This window comes from Phaseolus vulgaris, chromosome 7, assembly GCF_051622355.1.
Source record: "Phaseolus vulgaris cultivar YP4 chromosome 7, ASM5162235v1, whole genome shotgun sequence".
NCBI lineage: Eukaryota > Viridiplantae > Streptophyta > Magnoliopsida > Fabales > Fabaceae > Phaseolus > Phaseolus vulgaris.
The window spans coordinates 47,374,021-47,393,702 of NC_143504.1; the positions used below are offsets into that span (position 1 = coordinate 47,374,021).

At 32.3% G+C, this 19,682-nt stretch overlaps 3 protein-coding genes across 6 annotated transcripts; all 3 read right to left on the bottom strand.

Moving 5' to 3' along the window:
- Window positions 1-91: 91 nt before the first annotated feature.
- LOC137829598 (protein IQ-DOMAIN 2) lies at window positions 92-3,973 on the bottom strand. 4 transcript variants are annotated; one of them, XM_068636442.1, is made up of 7 exons: window positions 3,734-3,973; window positions 3,393-3,518; window positions 2,634-2,733; window positions 2,261-2,557; window positions 1,787-2,008; window positions 1,545-1,664; window positions 92-1,168 (listed from the first exon to the last, which is right to left on the bottom strand). In XM_068636442.1, the coding sequence occupies exons 3-7, from the start codon at window positions 2,706-2,708 to the stop codon at window positions 458-460; spliced, it is 1,425 nt and encodes a 474-aa protein (XP_068492543.1). In that variant the 5' UTR covers window positions 2,709-2,733; window positions 3,393-3,518; window positions 3,734-3,973; the 3' UTR covers window positions 92-457. The 4 variants fall into 4 exon arrangements, with proteins under 4 accessions (XP_068492543.1, XP_068492544.1, XP_068492542.1 ...); XM_068636443.1 differs by having other exon boundaries at window positions 3,611-3,769; XM_068636441.1 differs by lacking the exon at window positions 3,734-3,973 and having other exon boundaries at window positions 3,393-3,590.
- Window positions 3,974-7,206: 3,233 nt separating this feature from the next.
- LOC137829978 (beta-1,4-xylosyltransferase IRX9) lies at window positions 7,207-10,177 on the bottom strand. Its single transcript, XM_068637034.2, has 3 exons — window positions 9,444-10,177; window positions 8,918-9,149; window positions 7,207-7,618 (listed from the first exon to the last, which is right to left on the bottom strand). The coding sequence occupies exons 1-3, from the start codon at window positions 10,070-10,072 to the stop codon at window positions 7,445-7,447; spliced, it is 1,035 nt and encodes a 344-aa protein (XP_068493135.1). The 5' UTR covers window positions 10,073-10,177; the 3' UTR covers window positions 7,207-7,444.
- Window positions 10,178-11,454: 1,277 nt separating this feature from the next.
- On the bottom strand, window positions 11,455-16,015 carry LOC137829600 (importin subunit alpha-9). Its single transcript, XM_068636445.2, has 11 exons — window positions 15,855-16,015; window positions 15,485-15,707; window positions 14,576-14,729; window positions 14,315-14,417; window positions 13,832-14,016; window positions 13,453-13,532; window positions 12,848-12,998; window positions 12,599-12,680; window positions 12,441-12,499; window positions 12,064-12,369; window positions 11,455-11,869 (listed from the first exon to the last, which is right to left on the bottom strand). Exons 1-11 carry the CDS (start codon window positions 15,904-15,906, stop codon window positions 11,705-11,707), a joined length of 1,560 nt encoding a protein of 519 aa, XP_068492546.1. The 5' UTR covers window positions 15,907-16,015; the 3' UTR covers window positions 11,455-11,704.
- Window positions 16,016-19,682: the final 3,667 nt, after the last annotated feature.

Genomic DNA, 19,682 nt, shown 5'->3' on the forward strand with positions numbered 1-19,682 from the left:
TACAAAACATTTATTCTTGGGGTGTACTGATACTGAGCACAGGTTACAGAACATACTAACATTTAACAGTACTGATAAATGACTCAAATGATGGGACAATGAAATTAAATATACATTTTATATCACAAATAAGAATCAATAGTAACAGAAGATACTGGGGAGGCTCTGAAAGTCATTCTGACAGCTGAATGTTGTTTTGTCCATAGTACTTTCATGAACCACCTATCATCTCCTCAGCACAAATTGTGAGTACATACATGAATGGAATACAAATACACAAATGTAGTAGGCAAAACAGTTTTCACCCCCAAATCAATAGCCTCCAATAAAAATGATAAGATGAAGATACACATGATAAATAAATAAATAAAGGGACAATTCAAATGAACTTTTGTCTTTATTCTTGCCAAGATATTTCAACTGCTTGGTTTTGCATCCTTTTCCTGTGGCTATGTAATCAACCAACCACACCATTTCCCACAGTGATTTCAGCATTGAAGCTGCTTTCTACCTTTGGTGGACCTGAATGCCTTCTTGGTCTAGCAGGTGAAGCAGGGAAACTAAGACGTTTCTTTGCAGTCCCAGCAGAGGACCCTTTATCTGGGGTCACATTTTCTGCAGCTAGTGGACTTTGCATTCTGGACTTAGCTTTGGCAGATTTAGTAGGCACCATGTAACTTGGAATAGCTGGGGAGCTTGCAAGGCTTTCATTATCTTCCACTGTTGATCCAGCAATGGAGTGCCTCCTTGGCCTCTCTGACTGCACACTCACCAGACTTTTGGTGTCATCATCTATAGCCAACATGTCCTTTGGACTCACTTTCTTCAGCTTCTTGGCAACTGCTGGAGAAGCTGACTTGGGAGGATTTGAATGGGACTGCTGGGAATGTGACTCAAAGTTAGGTGAGCCTGGATTTTGGCTGGCTGTTGGAGAATGTTTCTCAGAATTTAGCTGAAATTTAGCAAATGATTTGCTGATTTCAGCACTGGTAATGCCACGGCCAGAACTTCTAATAGATTTATTGTCATTCTTCTCTTTCTCCATCAGATTATGGCTCTCCCAGGGCCGGGCTGCCGTCCATCGTTCCAACCAACTCCAACCCCAGGTCGGATTGGTTGGATCCATGAACATAGGGTTTATGGATCTTGATGAATTCTTCCAGTTTTGCTGTAAAGAATAAAGTAGCATTTGTTTATTTAAGGTCAAACACTGGAGTTAAATTTATTCAAAACCTCAAGGAATTCACACTAGTAGCCATATGCTTATTTTACTTCTTTATATCATGTATTATATTGTGATATAACAAAATAGTTTGCATAAATTTCTCGATATGCATAAGCTGATTTTTGAATTTAGGGAAAAATTTAATTCATTTTACCTTATTTTCTTCTCTTATGAGCTTAATTGAAAAATTTATCCAAACAAGAGTAAAGTCAATTGTTTTCTGATCTTCCAATTCACCAAAAAATTTGCTTCATAAATCCTTTTCTTATTTCTGTTTCACTATCCTACCAAATGTAAATTCACAAGAGAAACAGAAAACCTGATGAGAGAATGAATAAGCCATTGCTCTTTCTCTTCTCATAGAAGCTTCATACTTGCCGAGTAGCTTGGCTTCAACCTGTTCTTTTGATTGTACGCTGTCATCCCAATCCTCCCCAAGCTATTATAGGAATTTGAAATAAGTTAAAAGCATTCAAAATCCATCTAAAAGTCAAGTAAATATTATGTTCATGTCAATAGGATCAAAAACAGAAAATAAGTGAAGGGAAATGAAACACAGACCCTGGTGCTCTCTAGCTCTTTTGCATGTTTCTGTAAGAGCTGTTTCTGTAGAGCTTGATTTTCCTCTAACATCCTGAGCCTCCTAGAACGAATCTGAGTTTGCAAATGTGCAAAAGTCTGCATAGAACGGAGGGTACTAATGGCTTGACGTTTCACCACTGGCCCTTCCATCAGGGATCTCAACCTCACCAGTCCCCTTAAAGCACGCAATGCCCTTCTTGCCTAAATGATTTTAGAAAAAAAAAATCTCAGCTTGCAGGTAGATTATCATGAATCAAGAAGCTTTCTTTTGCAGCAATTATTGATTACTTCACATATATGGCCTCTTAAGAAAGTGTTATATCATTATTGTAACTGAGGGTTTTTCACTAGTAGTTGCAGAGAAAAAGTAAAAACATGTTCAACAGATAATGGAAAGAGAGAAGCTGAATGGAATAAGTTACATTGGTTTAAATGAAAAATTGCAAAATATACCAAGTATCCCCGAAAAGCTTTCTGAATCCTTATTGCTGCCACTTCTTCTGTTGGTTTACTGTGTAACTGAACAATTGTAGTGGCTTGAACCTCCGCAGGTGCTGTCTGAACAGCAGGAACTGGTTCCTCAGCAACCACTGCAGTTTCAACTCTGATGCGATCATGACTGGTTTCAATCTCAGCCTGAGGTAAAATAACCTCAGGTGGAGGAAGAGGAGGTGCTTTATCAGTTTCGGATTGTGATGCTGAATGCAATTTTTGCTTTCCAAACCATTTCTTCTTTGATCGATTTGTTTTCTGCAAAAGCAGTTGCTAACACTATAAGGAACATGCTGAATACCTGAGAAATGTTAACTATAAATTTCATCTGAACCTGATCGTTCCTCTCCTTTGATTCAGGGCTTAGAGCTTTCTTCACAGTAGAAAACCAACTTCCCTTCCTCCCCATTTTCTTTGCATTCCTCGCTTAGACCCTTAACAGAAGAAATATGTAAATTTCATGAATAATTCAAGGATTCAGCTTGCTTTGAATAGGAAATCCAATAGCACCAACCTATATCATTAAATGTTACTAGAGCTATGAAATTTGATGCTGAAAAAATGAACTATGAAAGCCTTTTAGCTCTTGAAAACAAGAAAAAAAATCATGAAACGGAAACCAGGAACCAGCTTCTGGCTTCTGGCTTCTGGTAGAGAAATTTATCATCAAGGGATGGGAAAAGTTAACTGAACTGAACTAATGAGCAATTCAAAATCCTAATCCCTAAAGGAAATCAAATAGCATATGAAAATACAAAGAAAAATTTGAAATCCTCATTCGCCGAATCATATTGAATCCAGCAGTATGAAGAACTGAACTATCTTCCTTTTTGCATTTAAACTGCAAAAAACAAATTTTGACACATAAAATGCAGATTTATCTAATCAAATCAGCATTTCCAGTCAAATTCTGCAGCACCCTTGTGCTGCAACTACCGGAATTTTCACCAAACCAAAACAAGGAAAGAAATTGAAGAACTTTAAACATTAAACCGCTCCAACAACATCTACAGGAAATGGGAAAGGGCAAAAATAGCAATTTCAAAAATAAATGAAAAAAGGGGGTCCAAATTTAGATGGAAAATGATGGTACCTGGAGTGAAAGCAAAGAGACAGATCTGAATGAAATAGCTTGCAAGTTCTTCTGGGCCTATGTGTCTCTGAACAAAAAGGAACAAAAAGATGAAAGAACTTGGAGATTACGCTTCCACTACCTCCCCTGTAAAGCAGTGAAATACAATCAGATCTTGGGAAGGGACAAAGGGTCTCAATGATAAGAGAACATGAGAGAGAGAAAGAGAGAGAGAGAACAGCTGGTTCAGCAAATACTGTGACCCCACTACTTGTGTTAGGGAGAGTGGGACCCACTCAGTTATCATGGTTGAGGAAGAACCTTGTGTGTCCAAGGTGGTTGTTTTTGTTGGTTTTAGTTACCTTCTTAACCGTGTGTCCCATGATGAATGATGACCCTTTCCATGGATGTTGATATTGGTCCCCCTTATGGCAGTGGTTGCCTATTACCACTGGCACTGCCATTCATGTTTTAGATTTTCATCTCTCTCTCTCTCCTTGCTGTTTTTTTGTCTTCAACACCTTCTTCAATAAATTATCCTTTAACTGCTTCTCTTAACTGTTGCATTGCATGCATACATTTTTCATTAGCTCACACTGTGTAACTTATTCATACAATAATGAACAATTAATATACCAACAAATCCTCAATTGGGATCACTTTATTCTTATACAATTAATACTTCCATTGTATTCATATTTGGTTTCATAAGAATTTATAGGCTTAGATAAATTAATATGAAAAGTTACTTTTATTTATTTATTTTGTGTCTAACAAATTTTATCTTTTTTAAGTGTTGATGAGAAATCTTCTCCTGATTTGACTTTAAATGTTTATGGAAAAAGTATCACTGCAACAAGTAATTTCCCCTCCTGAAACAAAATTGTTGTGTGAAAAATACATGTGATTTATACATAAGAAAGAAATTAATTTCTGTATATTAATACATAATAATCAACCAATAAATAAAATGCATAGTAAATATTCTTTCGAACATAATTTTTGAAAAGATCAATAATCTTATTATGACTTTTAAAATGATTTTTAATGGAATAATAATGTAAACAGTTACATTATTGAAAATTATGTATTATTTTTGTTGTTAATTAGACATCAATTTAGAAACCATTTAACAATAATAGAAACCAAATTTTTTTTAGTCTCTAATTTAGTCACTATAGTAACTAATATTTTTTTTCTCTAAAAATTAGTTTTTATTTTATAATTTCTTATAGTGGATGTGATAAAAAGGTAAATTTAAAGAAATTAGTTTTCATTATTTTTTTTAAAGACTAATGGTAGAAGACAAAGATAAGATTTTGTGAATAACAAATATCGTCATATGCCACTCTTGAGTGTGATGTAGCTAGTTAGAACTTTACCTTGATATTTATTTTTTGTTTTTTGGGAAATGATATCTTATGTACTAATAAAAGCTAGATTCTTTTCTTCCTTTCTTTCTTTCCTTTTTTATGCTTTAAAAATCATTTCATACAAAGAAGTATACTTTTTCTCTTGCTCACGTAACAAATTATTTTTGAGGAACTTTGATTTTGCTTATAAGCAATGTCAATATATAAAAAGTTCCCATTAATGGTAATTAAGTTACAAAACACACCATTATGAAAACGTGTAACTCATAAACCAGTTGTTAAGATTATATGACCAACGATTAGTTAAGCACGTCCTTGTCACACATTTTGAAATCCAATAATTACACCTTTCACACGTTAACACTTTAATATATCACAAACAAATTAAATAATGAATTAGTATAATGGTATTCATGTATCGTTTTCTTGTTTGGAAGAAAATAATTTAGGTGATGTTCAACTTGTTAGACAAAAATTACTCAACAATTTTGTCAGTGATCATAATATTATATTCTCCTATTGTTTATTTTTTGGGTGATGTTAGCACAATGAAGCCAAATTACCAAATTCTATGTAAAAGTAGAAAAAAATATCTTATGATTAATTATGAAAATCTTCGGAGTATTTTTAAAGCATTATCAATCCAACATTATTCTCATCATACTTGTCATAAGATTTAATAATATGTTCTTTTTCCACTCTAGTTTCACAAATGTGTCATTTTAGTTATTATAGAATTAATCTTTTAATTTTATAAAATAAATTTGTTCCACCAATAATATGTGATCTAATTGTTTGCATGAATTTGTTAGTGATAATAATATTCACTCCCATTTATATTAGATTCTTATTCGATATATTTAAAATATAAATAAAATATATTCTAAATTTTCTTAATTTTTTTTAATAAAATCCTTTTAAATTTAAAGTTATACATATAATTTTCCATTAATAAAATATATGGGTATTGCATTAATATTTATTTTAAAAATCAAGCAAGTTCTATGAAGTATTCATGAAAATATTTTTATCAAAGTTTAATTATATTATAAATTTGGTTTTTAATATTTAAATTGCTTTAATACATTTAAATTGAACTTGTACATATTTTTTGTATAAATAAAAAATAACTCCATAAAAATTTATTTATTTATAGTTGAAATTTGAAATGACCTTTTTTTACTATCAAAATTTAATAAAAAAAGATATTATTTTATTGAAAACATTTTATTATGATAACTACTGTTGATTTTTTATAATTAAAATTAGCAATAATTATTAATACGAAATGTAAATTTTAATTAGAGAATAACTACAATAGCATATATGAATTATGTGAAAAGAAAGAGGAATAATTATATGACAATTTAAATAATAGAAAGACAAGTCATATAGCATGAAGAGGTGTTGGAAAGAGGAAAAAAACAAATTCAAAGATAGGGAAATATGGTTTCATACTTTATTTGTTGGCTTTACTTAGGACAATTCTTGGCTCTTAGCAAGCCAACAAAAACCTAAGTTTTTGATAAATGGGTGATAAAAAAAATTGTTTCTTTCTGTTTGGTCAACAATTGAAATTATGAAGTTTTCACAGATATGGAAAAGCCCATATATATCCATAACATTTAGAATTTTGTCCTTAATTAATAGGACTATTGCACCCATTATAATATTTAAACTACTCAAATAAAAACATAAATATGAGTAAGACCATATCTTAATCAAATCCAAAAATTTTCAACTGAGACCATAAGTATGAGTTCTTGTCTTAATTAAAGCAATATTACAAATTTAAATTAATTTTATATTTACAGAATAAATAATTTTTATTTTTTAATTTATGTCAAATGTGCATAGCACCATCTATTGAATCCACCATTTATGTGTTAGATAATACTAAGTATTTAAATGTGTAGAAAAATAATATTTGGCTGTAGTTCCCAAATAAGTATACAATGTGAAAAAATAAGTATATAAAATATGAGGTTGAAAGTGTAATTTAAATTTAATTCAATCCTATAAAATTGATTTATAAAATAAAGTTTGTATTTATTTATATATTATAAAATATTTTAATTTTTAGTCCATATAAGATTTTTAAAGATGTAGATAATATCAATATACTCATAATAATAGGTTACAAATAAAAATATGTGGATTGAATTGAACATTTAAATCAATTAGTTTTGACATGTTTAAAATGAAAATTAGTAATTATTTTATTGAAATTTTTCTTAAAGAAGTTTAAATGGTCTAAATCGCTGATCTTGTTTTCTATTTATATTGATATTCAAACTCACTTCCAATTTATAAAAAAAAAAAAACTAGAAGAAGCTTTCATTAAAAAATAGTCTTCCTCTTAATCAAGTTTTCTTTTTCATCTTCAAAACTCGAATACAAGACATTGTCTAATATACCACTTACACCAATAACTTATTATAAAAAATAATAGCACTAAAGTTAAGGGATTAAAATAAGCAATTTATTTGTTATTGCGCACAAATTAACACCCCTAAAATATTTGTTACAGCAGGAGTAAAAAAATGATACATAATAGCATATAGAAGCCATAAAAAGAGGCTAAACAGCAAGGAAGTATAACTAATTACAAACATACATGATAAATTTGTACAAGTAAAAGTGAAGTAACAAATAATGAATCAATGTTTCTTTTTTTTTTCTCTTTGGTATTTGTTATTTTCATTCTTTCCCATTTATTTTGGAAGTAGTAGTGAGAGATTTGTGATTTGAAGTGGTAAGAGCATGAAAATTGAAACGCCAAAGCAAGATTCTGGAGCAGTCCTCTGGGGGAATTCCCTTGAAGTTGGGTTCATCATCCTCTACAACAACTTGCTTCACGAATTTTATTGAATTCTAAGACAAGAATAATGAATGTTATGAACTTATGTTTGTGTCGGTGTAAACAATGAATCCCTACACGTGTGTGCAAGTAAGAGAAGCCGGCTATTAGAATCATTATAATTGTGATTAGTTGAAATGTTCAATCAAAATGTTATTATACTTCCTAATATGTTACTATTTTGTTTTCTCCACTTTTCATTCTACCTTTTAAAGTAGTTCTGGGTTGGCCAAATGTTAAGTAATGACTCAAGGTTTTAGGAAGTGGACCACCCAACATGTTTTGTATTATCCAAAATGAAAAGATATTTTTGACAATTTTTTTTAAGAAGTGGACTCAACCTCCTAATAATACAGTTGTTAACTTCTGTGAGACTACATAATGAGAAAAAGAAAAAAATTCTCCTAACACCTTCATACATTCTCACTCTAACTTTATATATATATATATATATATATATATATATATTATTTTTATTTTTTTTAATTTCAATCATAGCCTATTGAATATGATGGAGAGTGTGATGTTTTCTTTTTCAATTTTTCCAATGGTAATGGTGGTCGTTATTTGTGGTGACTAGTGGTGGACGTTGATGGTAAATGGAACTTTTTACAATTCGAAAGTCACAAAACCCAGAAAGAAAACAGCGAGGTGCAAAAATGGGGAATATCTAATACAATGTATATTTTCGTCAACCATCACACGCACTCAAATAATAGAAGTATTCTCTCAAACTTTGTGGTGTGGCTAGAGAATAATGGAAGTGTTGTGGCTAGAATGGATGTATACGGCTGGAAGGGAGGTATGCGACTGGAATGAAGAGATGGGGTGTGAGTGTGCAATTGAGATTATTTAAAAATGTGAGATTATGCTTCCTTTTGGATTATTTAAAAAGGTTAAAACCAACTTTTCACAATTAATATGAAGGTGCGAGAGGAAAGTATGGAGATGGAGGAAGAATTTATCTATAATGGATGATCCGATAACAAACTAATAATGTGTGACCTGATAAGCCCAACAAACTCTTGATATGATAAACTATAAATGACTATGTACCAAATCAAAATATGGAAACTTAACTAAATCTTATGAAATCATTTTATAAGATGATTTTTGCATCCACATATATATTATGAAATGTATTTATTTTTAGACATGATGTGATCTCCTACATTTTTATTAGTTATATAATCATTTCACAACTTTTATAATAATAATATAGTAATATAAATATCTAAGTTAACAAAAATAAATAAATAAAAATAGTAATATAGGATGAGCTTTAAAAATTGCGACACCAAAAAACGTATTACCTGAGAGGTGTCTTGAAGAGAGGAAGTGCGACCCCATCTTTCAGGGTCCCAAAGGATGGAACTATTGAATGCAAAACTTGAAATATGAATTGGAGGAGTAATTGTGTCTGATTCATTGTTCATATTCCTTAAATGCCACCCTATGACTTGTGAAGAATCACACACTGCTCCTTCTATTATCACTTTGTTTCTGTTTGCTGCTAACAATGCCGTTGCCCATGTTCCAAATACCCTGCTCAGTTGCCAAATCAGTAAGGGCCATGTTTCTCATGTTAGTTCTCACTATTAAATCACATTGCAATACTGAAATACACTGCATGTTTGTTAGGACACCTATCATTTCTCACTGCCTTTTTTAAGCTTCCCCATTTCACCCATTACATTACCAATATTTTTCCCTTTACTTAAAATGCTTCTTAGAATATCCCAATTAATCAATGTTTGTAATAATCATGATCTTCATCACTATAATGATAGTTAAAGAGAACTAGAACTTGTGCATAATGTAGAAGGAAAAGAGTCATACTGAATATATCTTAGTTGTTGGAAAAATTCGAGATCATAAACGTTGGAAAGCTCAGCAAAGTGTACTATCCCACTTAGCCTGTGATGCACAATGTGCTTGAGTGCAAGATTTCTCTGGTGATTCAGCTCAGCTTCCAAGTCCGTGAAGTTTTCCTTGGAAACCAAATGCCTATACATGATTCCAGTGTTCCTAAGCGTCTTTGAAAGTTCTGAAGATTCTGTTTGGCCTTCCACAACAATCCACAGCAATGGTTGAGGAACCAGCTTTATAGTGTTTGCCAACCTTGTCAAAAAAATCACTGCTTGGATGGGAAGTTTAGTGCTTGTTGGAGTTACTATGATTATAAGTGTTCTAGGCTTCAACTGGGGCCATGGTTTTTCATGCTTGTGGACTACAGAACTTGGTGTCGGAGCTCTCCAACTTCTATTGAAATCTGTTGTCTTCTGTGACACTTCAATTGGTTGTGGTGCAAATTCTGACCTATTTGAAGAATCAACATGACTGTGAAATATAGACTTACCTGTAGGAGCAAAGCCTGTGAAGAACCCCATCACAAAACACAGAGAAAAATGCACCATGAATTTCTTTGGTAGCATAACTTTCTTTCTTGATCTTTCTAGTGATACCATCTTCTGCAAGCCTTCTAAAACTCACCAGTAGTACTTACCACCTGAAGCACATGGAATGAAATCATTAGCTGCCACAGAATTGGAGTATTTAATGTATAGAAGCAGGATATAAAATTGAAACTTTAAGGACTCCACACATTTGTTGTGTAAAACGTTTAAACTGTAAAAGGCTATGATTGGTACTGCCAAACTAAATCATCTGTGTAGATATTTCACTGGTAAGGTATTGCTTCACTTGCATGTCACTTCAAATATAAGGAAAAAAAGAAAAAGAAAAATAGCCTTGCAATGACTACTAGAGTTGCTATCTACACCAAATAGTAGTTAGCGTGGCACCCATCTATGTGTCAACAATATGCTCTTTGTCATTTAACTAATATCAGTGATTGTAGATAAGAGTCTAATTATTATTTGGGGTTGACCATTAGTCCACCTAGAGAATTGTTTAATATTTTTAAAAATACTTTAATAATGAACCTAGGAGGATCTTGCCAAGTAATTACGATTGTGCTGAAAAAGACATCAGATTATGATATGACAGTGGTTGGGTTTGGACCTTTTGGATAAATTAACAATAGCCCCCACATTAGGAGAGATTTGGACTCTCTCATGTGTTAAGTGAAAGTATGGGAATAAAGAGATTAACTTAAAAAAGCACTTTAATTCAGATTATGGATGGATTTACACGCACTTTTCACTTAACACAGTTTTCACTAGTTATCAGGTAAACCAAGTAACATGTACATAAGCTCAATGTGAAAGCAACAGCATTGCAATGAAGCACGTAAGGAATTCCATTCCTGCAGCAGTTTCAGCATCCAGCTAGAAGAGAGAGGTGAGCCAATTTTGTGTCTTATGCCTGGTAAATCCATGCACGCCTTTGAAAATCCAACACTGTTAACTGGATATTCTTGATATAAGAATCCACAAAATTGTGAACTGAGACTTCAATGATCTTCGGAATGATGGCACCATCATGTACACAGAAATAATTTCCAGATCATAAAACATATTCTTAGGACCGAACATGAGATTTATGAGTTTGAGGGGGTAAAATGAAATAAGATCTCATTATATTTAAATGTGTTTTAAAATATAGATGTAATTTTATATGCTTTTAATAAAACGAATTGTATGCTTTCTTTTAATAAACGAATTGTATGCTTTTGCAAAATTTGTATTCAATTAGTCTGCACTGTGCAATTATTGTGCACGCTCAAATATATAGACTGCATTGTGCAGTCAAGTTTAATGCAAGAAAGGTTTAATTACACCATATAAAAATTCAGGAATCAAATTCTGGGAGTATACTGAACTTAGTGGTAACGGGTATCTTTTGCATATAGGTGCTAAATTCTAACGAAAGAGAACTGCAACAGAACTAAAAACAAAAAATTTACATTTCAGTCTATCTTGTATGTACTCTCATACAAGGGCCATCGAAAGTGTACAATCTCAAGCCCTGTATAATTTTATCAAACACAACAATACCAAAACAGATTCTATTGGCCTTCAGAATCGTTGACCAGCAATGACAGGGACTTTGTATTGTTCAATATTTGACATGCGGCAGAGGCAAGGCAAGCATTGTATGGGTAGAAATGACATTGAATCTAGCTAGTCTGATCCCTACTAGACATCAAGCCCGTAGTCTTCTCCAAAATATTTGTCAACTAGAGTATTTGCCATAGTTCTCAGATCTTCATTTTCATGAAACTGAAATCTTTCCATGGCTTCAATCCCATCTTCTTGTTCTACAAGCTTTGGGCCCTCGCCATTTGGCATCCCCCTCAGGACCTACCAACACAAGAGATCGTAATCAACAAGGGGTTTAAATCTCAGAACTTGGTACGCTCTTGGTTGTGAGGTGTAATTTTGTCAAGATTACACAAACTAATAGGACTGATTTACTGATCAAACCATGTGAATAGACACGTTCTAGTCAAAATATATAGAAAGTAATCATTTAGACAATCATTAAAATCTCTTACCAGCTCTGTGAACTGAAGTCCTAGCCTTGCAGCTTCAGTATCAGCAGATCTAATCAAATCAATAAAACCTGGCAAGCATCCTTTTTCAACCAGTGAAACCATGTGCTCCACGATCAAACTTGGATTGCCGTCACCTTTAGTTGGGGCAACACAAAGGTTGCCTAATACATAAGCCACTTCCTTTCTTATATCAAATGGAGCGGCAGAAAGAAGTTGTAATAGCAAAGGCACTGTTTCACTAGAATATATCAACTGTTTGTGCTCAACAGAACCAGCAGCTATATTAGACAGCACCCAGGCTGCTTCCTGCACATATTACAAAGCCTGTCATAATTGATCCAAAGATAGAGTCATAAAACAAAAATTAAATTTTATACCTTCTTTAAGACCCTGTTTTGACAATTCAGACATTTTACAAGAACATCTATGGCATTACCTGAAAATTCCATTAAAATACAGATATAAGAATTTGATCCATACTATTTGATCAAAATGAATAAGTTCATCTTAGCCAAAAAAGGAAAATTTTACTAGCCTGCAATTTCACGTCCAGGAATGAGAACTGCGTTAATTGCACGGGAATCGCCAGCAATGAGATTACCTAAACTGCGCAAAATCTAGAGGGATTTCCCTTTATTATTAGAAACAACAGATCAATTAGAATAACATAAGCATTGTGATTTGTGTGTATTGATGTATGCTAATCACAAGAAAAAGTTATAGATGTCAAGAGACACTTTTGCAACAACTGAACCAAAAAACATAATACGGTAGAGATCATTACCGGAATCATTAATTGCAAACTGTTTGATGTTGATAATTTATTTACAAGTAATTCAAGTACATCACTCTTCACCAGCATGCTGGTAGCTATATTTGAAAGGGCGGACAGATACACAACCACCCATGCTACTTCAGTTGCTAATTCATCGTCCCTGAGGTGAAAAAACTATTAATAAGACAATAATCAGGACAGCCTTTCAGGGGTATAATTCAATGAGTAGAAGAACTTGTTATTCTGCAACACTTAAGGAAATAAGTTTTCCACAAAGTCATAATACTAAAAGGAGGATTTCAACTATCATCACTTCTGTTTTTAAGCTCATAATGAACCTATAGGAAAGTGAACTTTATGCGCATACAAGTTATAGGCATACAATTTTCAGTTTCAAGGACTTCATCCAAACAAGACTGAAAATTATAGAGATAATTTTGCTAACATCAATAAGAAATAGTTTAATGGGGAAAGAAATGGCATAATATTTGGGAAGGTTTTTACTGATATTGATTCAATTCATATTGCTGCCGGAAATCAGGCCAAATTTAGCACTTGTACAGGCTAAGAAATGACCAAGATAACACAACAAGTAGTCCCAGAGTAGTACTCACGCTTTCCTCAAGTGTCGAATGATTGCCTCCAATACTCCATCAACATGAACGAGTTCTGTAGCAGCTTTAGGATCTGGACCCTACATGCACACACACTAAAGTCATGTTAAGTTTCCAGAAAGGAAATCATGTCATGGCAAACATGTTCACAGATAAAAAATGCATATGGAATGTTTCATCTTACACAAATCATAATGCAAAAGCAAACAGAAATTTAATCACAACATAACACATCTCAGAAAAAATGACCCCATACAAGCAAATGGACCATGAATAAGGTTAGACAGATGTACAGCAAGTGTTAAACAGTAACAAAAAGGCCAATCACTGAAACAAACAATATGCGATAAGCAACTTATTCAATTGATGTATCTGAAACCTTTATTAGGTTAGACAAAGCCCATGCAGCTGTTCTAACAGTTGAACCTCTATCTGGTAGCATCATTCTTGCAAGAGGTAGTAAAGCCCCTTGAACTAGCAGAACATTCCTCAACTCTTCACCTTCACCAGCCACATTTCCTAGAGCCCAAGCACACTGTTCAGCAACAGGTGGGTAACTCTTTTCTGCAGAGCAAGATCATTCGTGAATTTAAAAGGTAACTGTAAATACTAAAACTATTAAAACAGTCTCAACCTTCAGGAAAAACTTTGTTATAATAATACTGAATAGATTAGAAAACCGGACATTTATGAAAAATAATTATGTCTCCATCCCATTTCTTCTTTTATATAAAAAAAATATCTTACAATTCTTTGAGAATTCAAGCTATAAGAATTCCTATTAATCTTTATCAAATACAAATATAAATAAAAATAAATTCATTTCTTAATATGCAAAAGGAATCTCAAAGTGATCACTCACCCCCAAGATGAGCAATAAGTAAGGGCAATGCAGGCAACAATGCTTTTGTTTCTTCTGGATTCCCTGCAGCAATATTTGTGAGACACCAAGCTGCCTCAAGCAACTGCAGAAGGCATTAACCCCAAAATTTAAGCTCTAAGAAAAATTCTTCCCGCTACTGATCCCATACAATATGCATAGCATTCATATGTAAGCCTTTTGTGAGTACAAATATTCATACAAGTCATTGAACACGATTTAAAGGAAGACGAAACTACAGACCTGTTCATCTGGAGAACCAAAACAAAGACACTGTACAAGCATTGGTACAGCTCCAGCTTTAAGAGCAGACTCAACAGGAGGAAATTCAGATCTCGACAGCAAACGCCTTAATTCTTGAAGGGCCCCAACTCTTTTCTTCACCGCACCCTTTCCCCTGTCGATTGAACAAGTATAGGGCAATGCTTAAGCCAAAGTTAATGAATATAAGAACTAAATTGACACAGTTGAAGCCTTTCTCAGTTTATTTTAAAATAGAGCCAAGACGATACCAAAGATTTAATAAAAGACCAATATAGGACTAAAATGATGAAGAAATAAAACAACAAAACACCAATCTTGTGGTGTATAAGCTTTCTTCATTCGAAGATCCTCCCACCTCAATCAGAAGACTAGTAACATTTGGTGGGTTTTACATCCTCAGACCAACAAAACTATTGGCTAATTATGTGTTTCAACAACATAATTTCAATTAAAACAATTTTCACAAAATTGCAAGTACTTTGCCCTCATTTTCTCACAATAGTCCTCTGAGTTCATCATAAACTACAAATAATCTACTAAACCTATTTCATGGTCTTCCTACAACCACCTATTCTATATCTACCTAACTTTACTCTGTTTGGATTAACTTCACACAAACTGTAAAAGAAGAAAATAAGAAGAAAAAAAAATGAAATAAAGTTGAACCACAAGCTATTATGCATAAGCTAAGCTAAAAACAACTTCCGCAGAAATTGCTCATACATAAGCTAAACATAATTAGCTTACAAGAGAAATTTATTTCATCTTTTCTTCTCTAAAAGCTCATGGAGAAGTTTTCTCCAAAGTCCAAACAAAGCCGAATTTCAAAACAACCAACACTACCAGCAAGACAAACATTGAAGGCCCAACAAGTTCGGAAGAGCTTACTGAGAAGCAAGAGCAGATTTCAAATTTTCCACGGCCACAGAAGTCTGAGACTCCAAAAGAGATTGCTCTTCATCAATTAACATGTCGCTGTCAATGGAAACTTCGTCATCGCCACCACCAATGCCCACCCTGCAGAGTCTTTTCGCTCGCATCAGCGATTCCCTTCTTTCTTTTCCAACTGCAACTGCATGCTGTCGTCTCCTACTAGCCGCGGCATTCCCAACTGAAACAAACAAACACACGATTGAATCCCCTTTCTGTCAGAATTAAAAAAAAATGGAGATTTACAAACCTTAGAATTTGTCCCTGATTTTTTTTTTCAATTTTGAATTGGTGAGAAATGAAAACCTAGGGATGAATAGAAACGCACCTGAGGACTTAATAGGATCCCTCCTGTTAGAAGTGACGCCTGAATCGGCCATTGCAGAGAAGCTTAGCCAGTATGCTTGGTGCGTTTTGTGAGTGAAGGGTTTTTGCAAACTCACTAGTGACAAAGTAAAAGGTTTAGATCTATAGAAGGTTTTAAAATAAACTTCTAGTATAGTAGTGTGGCACGGAGTTCTTAAAATAACCAACAAAATATTACAAATTTTTCATTACAAATTACAAAATATTTATGGAGAATTTCTTTGATGATATAATATTTATATCTATTGGGATTTTTTATTATAATCGTTTTTTTTTTACATAAATTTATTTTCTTTCTATTTTATTTAATTATCTTATTTTATTAGTACAATGAAGTATTTTTGGTATTTTATGTAAATTACTTAAAAAATAAAATTATTTTTTAATTTAATATTAATGTATAGTTTTTATATGCAAACTAATTTTCTCACTATTTCCTTAATTCCTTAGTTTAAGACAACAACAGGAAGAAAGAGGGAGCATACTCTCACACATTTCTACATCAAATCTCACATATCAAATAAAATAACTTTCATTTACAATCACTCTCTTCACTCCATTTCAAGCAATTATATTCGTTGGTAAAACTATTATTCTTTTGTATCTATCATCAAGTCAATCCTAACTTTAACGTGAACATCATCACACTCTCGGATCCCAAAACTACCAATGGAAGAAGAGAAAAAAATTGAAGAAAAAGAGAGACTCAAACCGGAGAAGAAGAAAAAAGAGGTTATTTAATCAATTCATCATTTTATTTTAAATGTTATTTTTTGTTTTTCATTTTCGACTCATCCAAAATTATTTTTGTACGTATGTTAAATTTCTATCATCGTGAAAATTGTGTAAAAGAGGAAAATGCGGATACACAAGCGTTTCTTTACATGGGGTTATTGACTATCATGGGGTTATTTTTTTTGCTTTTTACCAAAATGGGGTTCGTTTAAAAAAAATTACAAATTTAGGCAAGTCGTGTCAATTCGACACGACTTCATATGCACAAATCGTCCCAATTAGACACGACTCTACCATGTCATACTGAAGTCGTGCCAACTTGGCACGACTTCTGCCACGTCATAATTTTTTTTTTAATTTTATTGTTTATATATTGGGTAGTAAGTTATGTAGTGTTAAAAATTAATTTGATACATAATATTTTAAGAGTGTTAGTTTTAAGGAACAAAAAATTGGATAATCGTGTATGGATCATGTTTGACGGTAATGTAATACAATAACTTGATTATTTGATTAATTAAAAAATGAAGAAAATTGTTATTGAATTTGGAAATAAATAAATAAATGAAAATTTATTGTATTTGGAAAATAAATAGAGAATTATTGTTGTGAATTTGCAAAATAAATAGCTTGAGAAGTAATTTCAAGCTTTACATCTGTCTTATTCACATGTAATTGTTGTTTGCTCATTTTGTCATTTACAGGTAACGACATTTGTGGCCCCAGTATACAGTCTGCACAATATTTTAAAAGCTTATGAGGTCCAATTTAATCCAGTTCGAAATCAGGATTATTGGTCTTCTTACACGGGACCAAATTTCTTACCTGACCCCATCATGCGCCGACATCAATCAGGAAGACCTAACACTCAACGCATTCGTAACGATATGGATGATTCAATTCCAAATAAGCCAAAAAAATGTTCATATTGTAGAACATAAGGTCACAATAAAAGCAATTATCCGCACAGACAAGCTTAATAATAAAAGCCAATTCAAATTTGATTATTAATTTCCTCATTTTCTTTATTTATGTATTTATTTATTCATAACACTCTTAGAACATTCATTTTCTTTATCTATGTATTTATTCATTCAATTGAAACATAATCCATACACGATTATCCAATTTTTTGTTCCTTAAAACTAACACTCTTAGAAAATTATGTGTCAAATTAATTTTTAACATTACATAACTTACTATCCAATATATAAACAATAAATTTTTTAAAAAAAATATGACGTGGCAGAAGTCGTGCCAAGTTGGCACAACTTCAGTATGACATGGCAGAGTCGTGTCTAATTAGGACAATTTGTGCATATACAGTCGTGCCTTGCCTAAATTTGTAATTTTCTTTAAACAGACCCCATTTTGGTAAAAAACAAAAAAAATAACCCTATCATGGTCAAAAACCCGTCATATTGCTATGCCTAACAATAGGAATGACAATGCGGACGAGTCTCGTTAATAAAAAAATAAAGTGGAATGTCTAATTTAATTTGCTGACCCACTTAGACTTGTTCTGCATAATCCAAATTCTATGCGTGTCAAGTCTGGGATGAGGTGGACTGACCCGCATAGTCCTCATATCTTATAAATTTAGAATTTTTTTTCTGTATCTCCATAATTTTTTCATGTAGCCTCATATTTTCAAAAACTTTAAAATTATTCATTCTAAATTCTACAATCTGAAATATAAATTTGTATTTTTGATTGTGCAAAATAGAATATTGTACCATCCAAAACACAAATCTTAACTTTCAGATTCTATAACCCGGGAAGTTTATGAATTTCACATGTCACAGGATAATTTGAATATTTTTTGAAGTATGGGGTGTAAGAAAAAAGACATGAAGGTGCAGGAAGAAACTCCCCTCAATCTCTAATTCATAGCATGTTCACGGAATTTGATAATATTATAATAATTTTTTTATTTCATATCTTATTACGCATGTGTCGTAAAAATAATACTACAAGACCATTTATCCAATTAGTCTAAATAAAAAAAATAATTTAATAAACTAAAATAAATTTATTCAAATATTATATTTAAAAAATTATTTTCATTAATTAAAAAAAATATATTTTTTATGTAGGCTAACCCATGAGTAAGCTCTTATACGAGGCAAACCAATAAAATTAACCTATATTTTTTATATGGGGTGGACCAATCCAACCCCTTATTTTACAGGCCAAATGCGGGACAAACAAGCCCACATTGACATCTTTACCTCCTAGCCAACCCCTCCAAACACAAAAAAGTTACTAAGGATGGTATATTTTAGGCAAATTCTCCCTTACCTCCATATATCCCTTGCATTTTCATATATTTTTTTAATTCCAACAATACCCTTCTAAGTATGGTGGAAAGTGTGGTGCATTTATCTTCATTTTCAAGTGGTGGTGGTTGCTTGTGGTGAGTGGTGGTTGGTGATGAACATTGATAGTTGAGATAAGTTTTGTGATATTTTTACTTGTGGTAGTTGTGTTTTAGTTCGCTTATTTATTTTTGTTTTTTTAGAAGTCACAAAACCCAGGAAAAAATCCAATGAGATGCAAAAATGAAATATAAAACTAAAAAAAATAAATCTTCCAAATGGAGAACGTTGAATACAACAAATATTTTCGTCATCCCTCTCACACACGTTCAAATAATAAAATTGCTCTATCAAGCGTTGTGAATGGAGAATAGTAGAAGTGTTGTGACTGAAAATGAGTTATGGGTGTAGAGGTGCAATTGATGTTATTTTAAAAGGTGAGTTATTTTAAAAAAATTAAAAGGCTAAGATCAATTTTTCATAATTACTATCAAAATGCAAAGGAATGTATGGAGGTGAAGGAAAAAATTGCCTACATTTTATCATTAATTTATTTCTTAAGCTATAATTATCTTATTTATAGAAGAATTAACTTATAATTTTTTTTTTAAAATGTTAATTTCTATAGATTATATTTTATTTAAATCGATAAAAATAATTTACATTCTACAATTCAACCATAAAAATTTATTTCATACTTACAAACTAAAAGCTACCATTAATAATTTAAAAGTATT

Bases quoted from the DNA above. Each gene is read 5' to 3' on its own strand.
- LOC137829598 (XM_068636442.1), bottom strand. From the start codon at position 2,708: ATGGGGAGGAAGGGAAGTTGGTTTTCTACTGTGAAGAAAGCTCTAAGC. The intron at 1,665-1,786 runs GTCTGTGTTTCA...TTCCTATAATAG, and splicing joins AAGAGCTAGAGAGCACCAGG to CTTGGGGAGGATTGGGATGA. The intron at 1,169-1,544 runs GTTTTCTGTTTC...TATTCTTTACAG, and splicing joins CTTATTCATTCTCTCATCAG to CAAAACTGGAAGAATTCATC.
- LOC137829978 (XM_068637034.2), bottom strand. From the start codon at position 10,072: ATGGTATCACTAGAAAGATCAAGAAAGAAAGTTATGCTACCAAAGAAA. The intron at 9,150-9,443 runs GTATGACTCTTT...GCAACTGAGCAG, and splicing joins CAACAACTAAGATATATTCA to GGTATTTGGAACATGGGCAA. The intron at 7,619-8,917 runs GTAATACGTTTT...TTCTTGTCTTAG, and splicing joins CTCTTCAAGACACCTCTCAG to AATTCAATAAAATTCGTGAA.
- LOC137829600 (XM_068636445.2), bottom strand. From the start codon at position 15,906: ATGGCCGATTCAGGCGTCACTTCTAACAGGAGGGATCCTATTAAGTCC. The intron at 14,017-14,314 runs GTGAGTGATCAC...CTTGCTCTGCAG, and splicing joins ACTTATTGCTCATCTTGGGG to AAAAGAGTTACCCACCTGTT. The intron at 12,500-12,598 runs GCTAGTAAAATT...TGGAATTTTCAG, and splicing joins TCCTGGACGTGAAATTGCAG to GTAATGCCATAGATGTTCTT.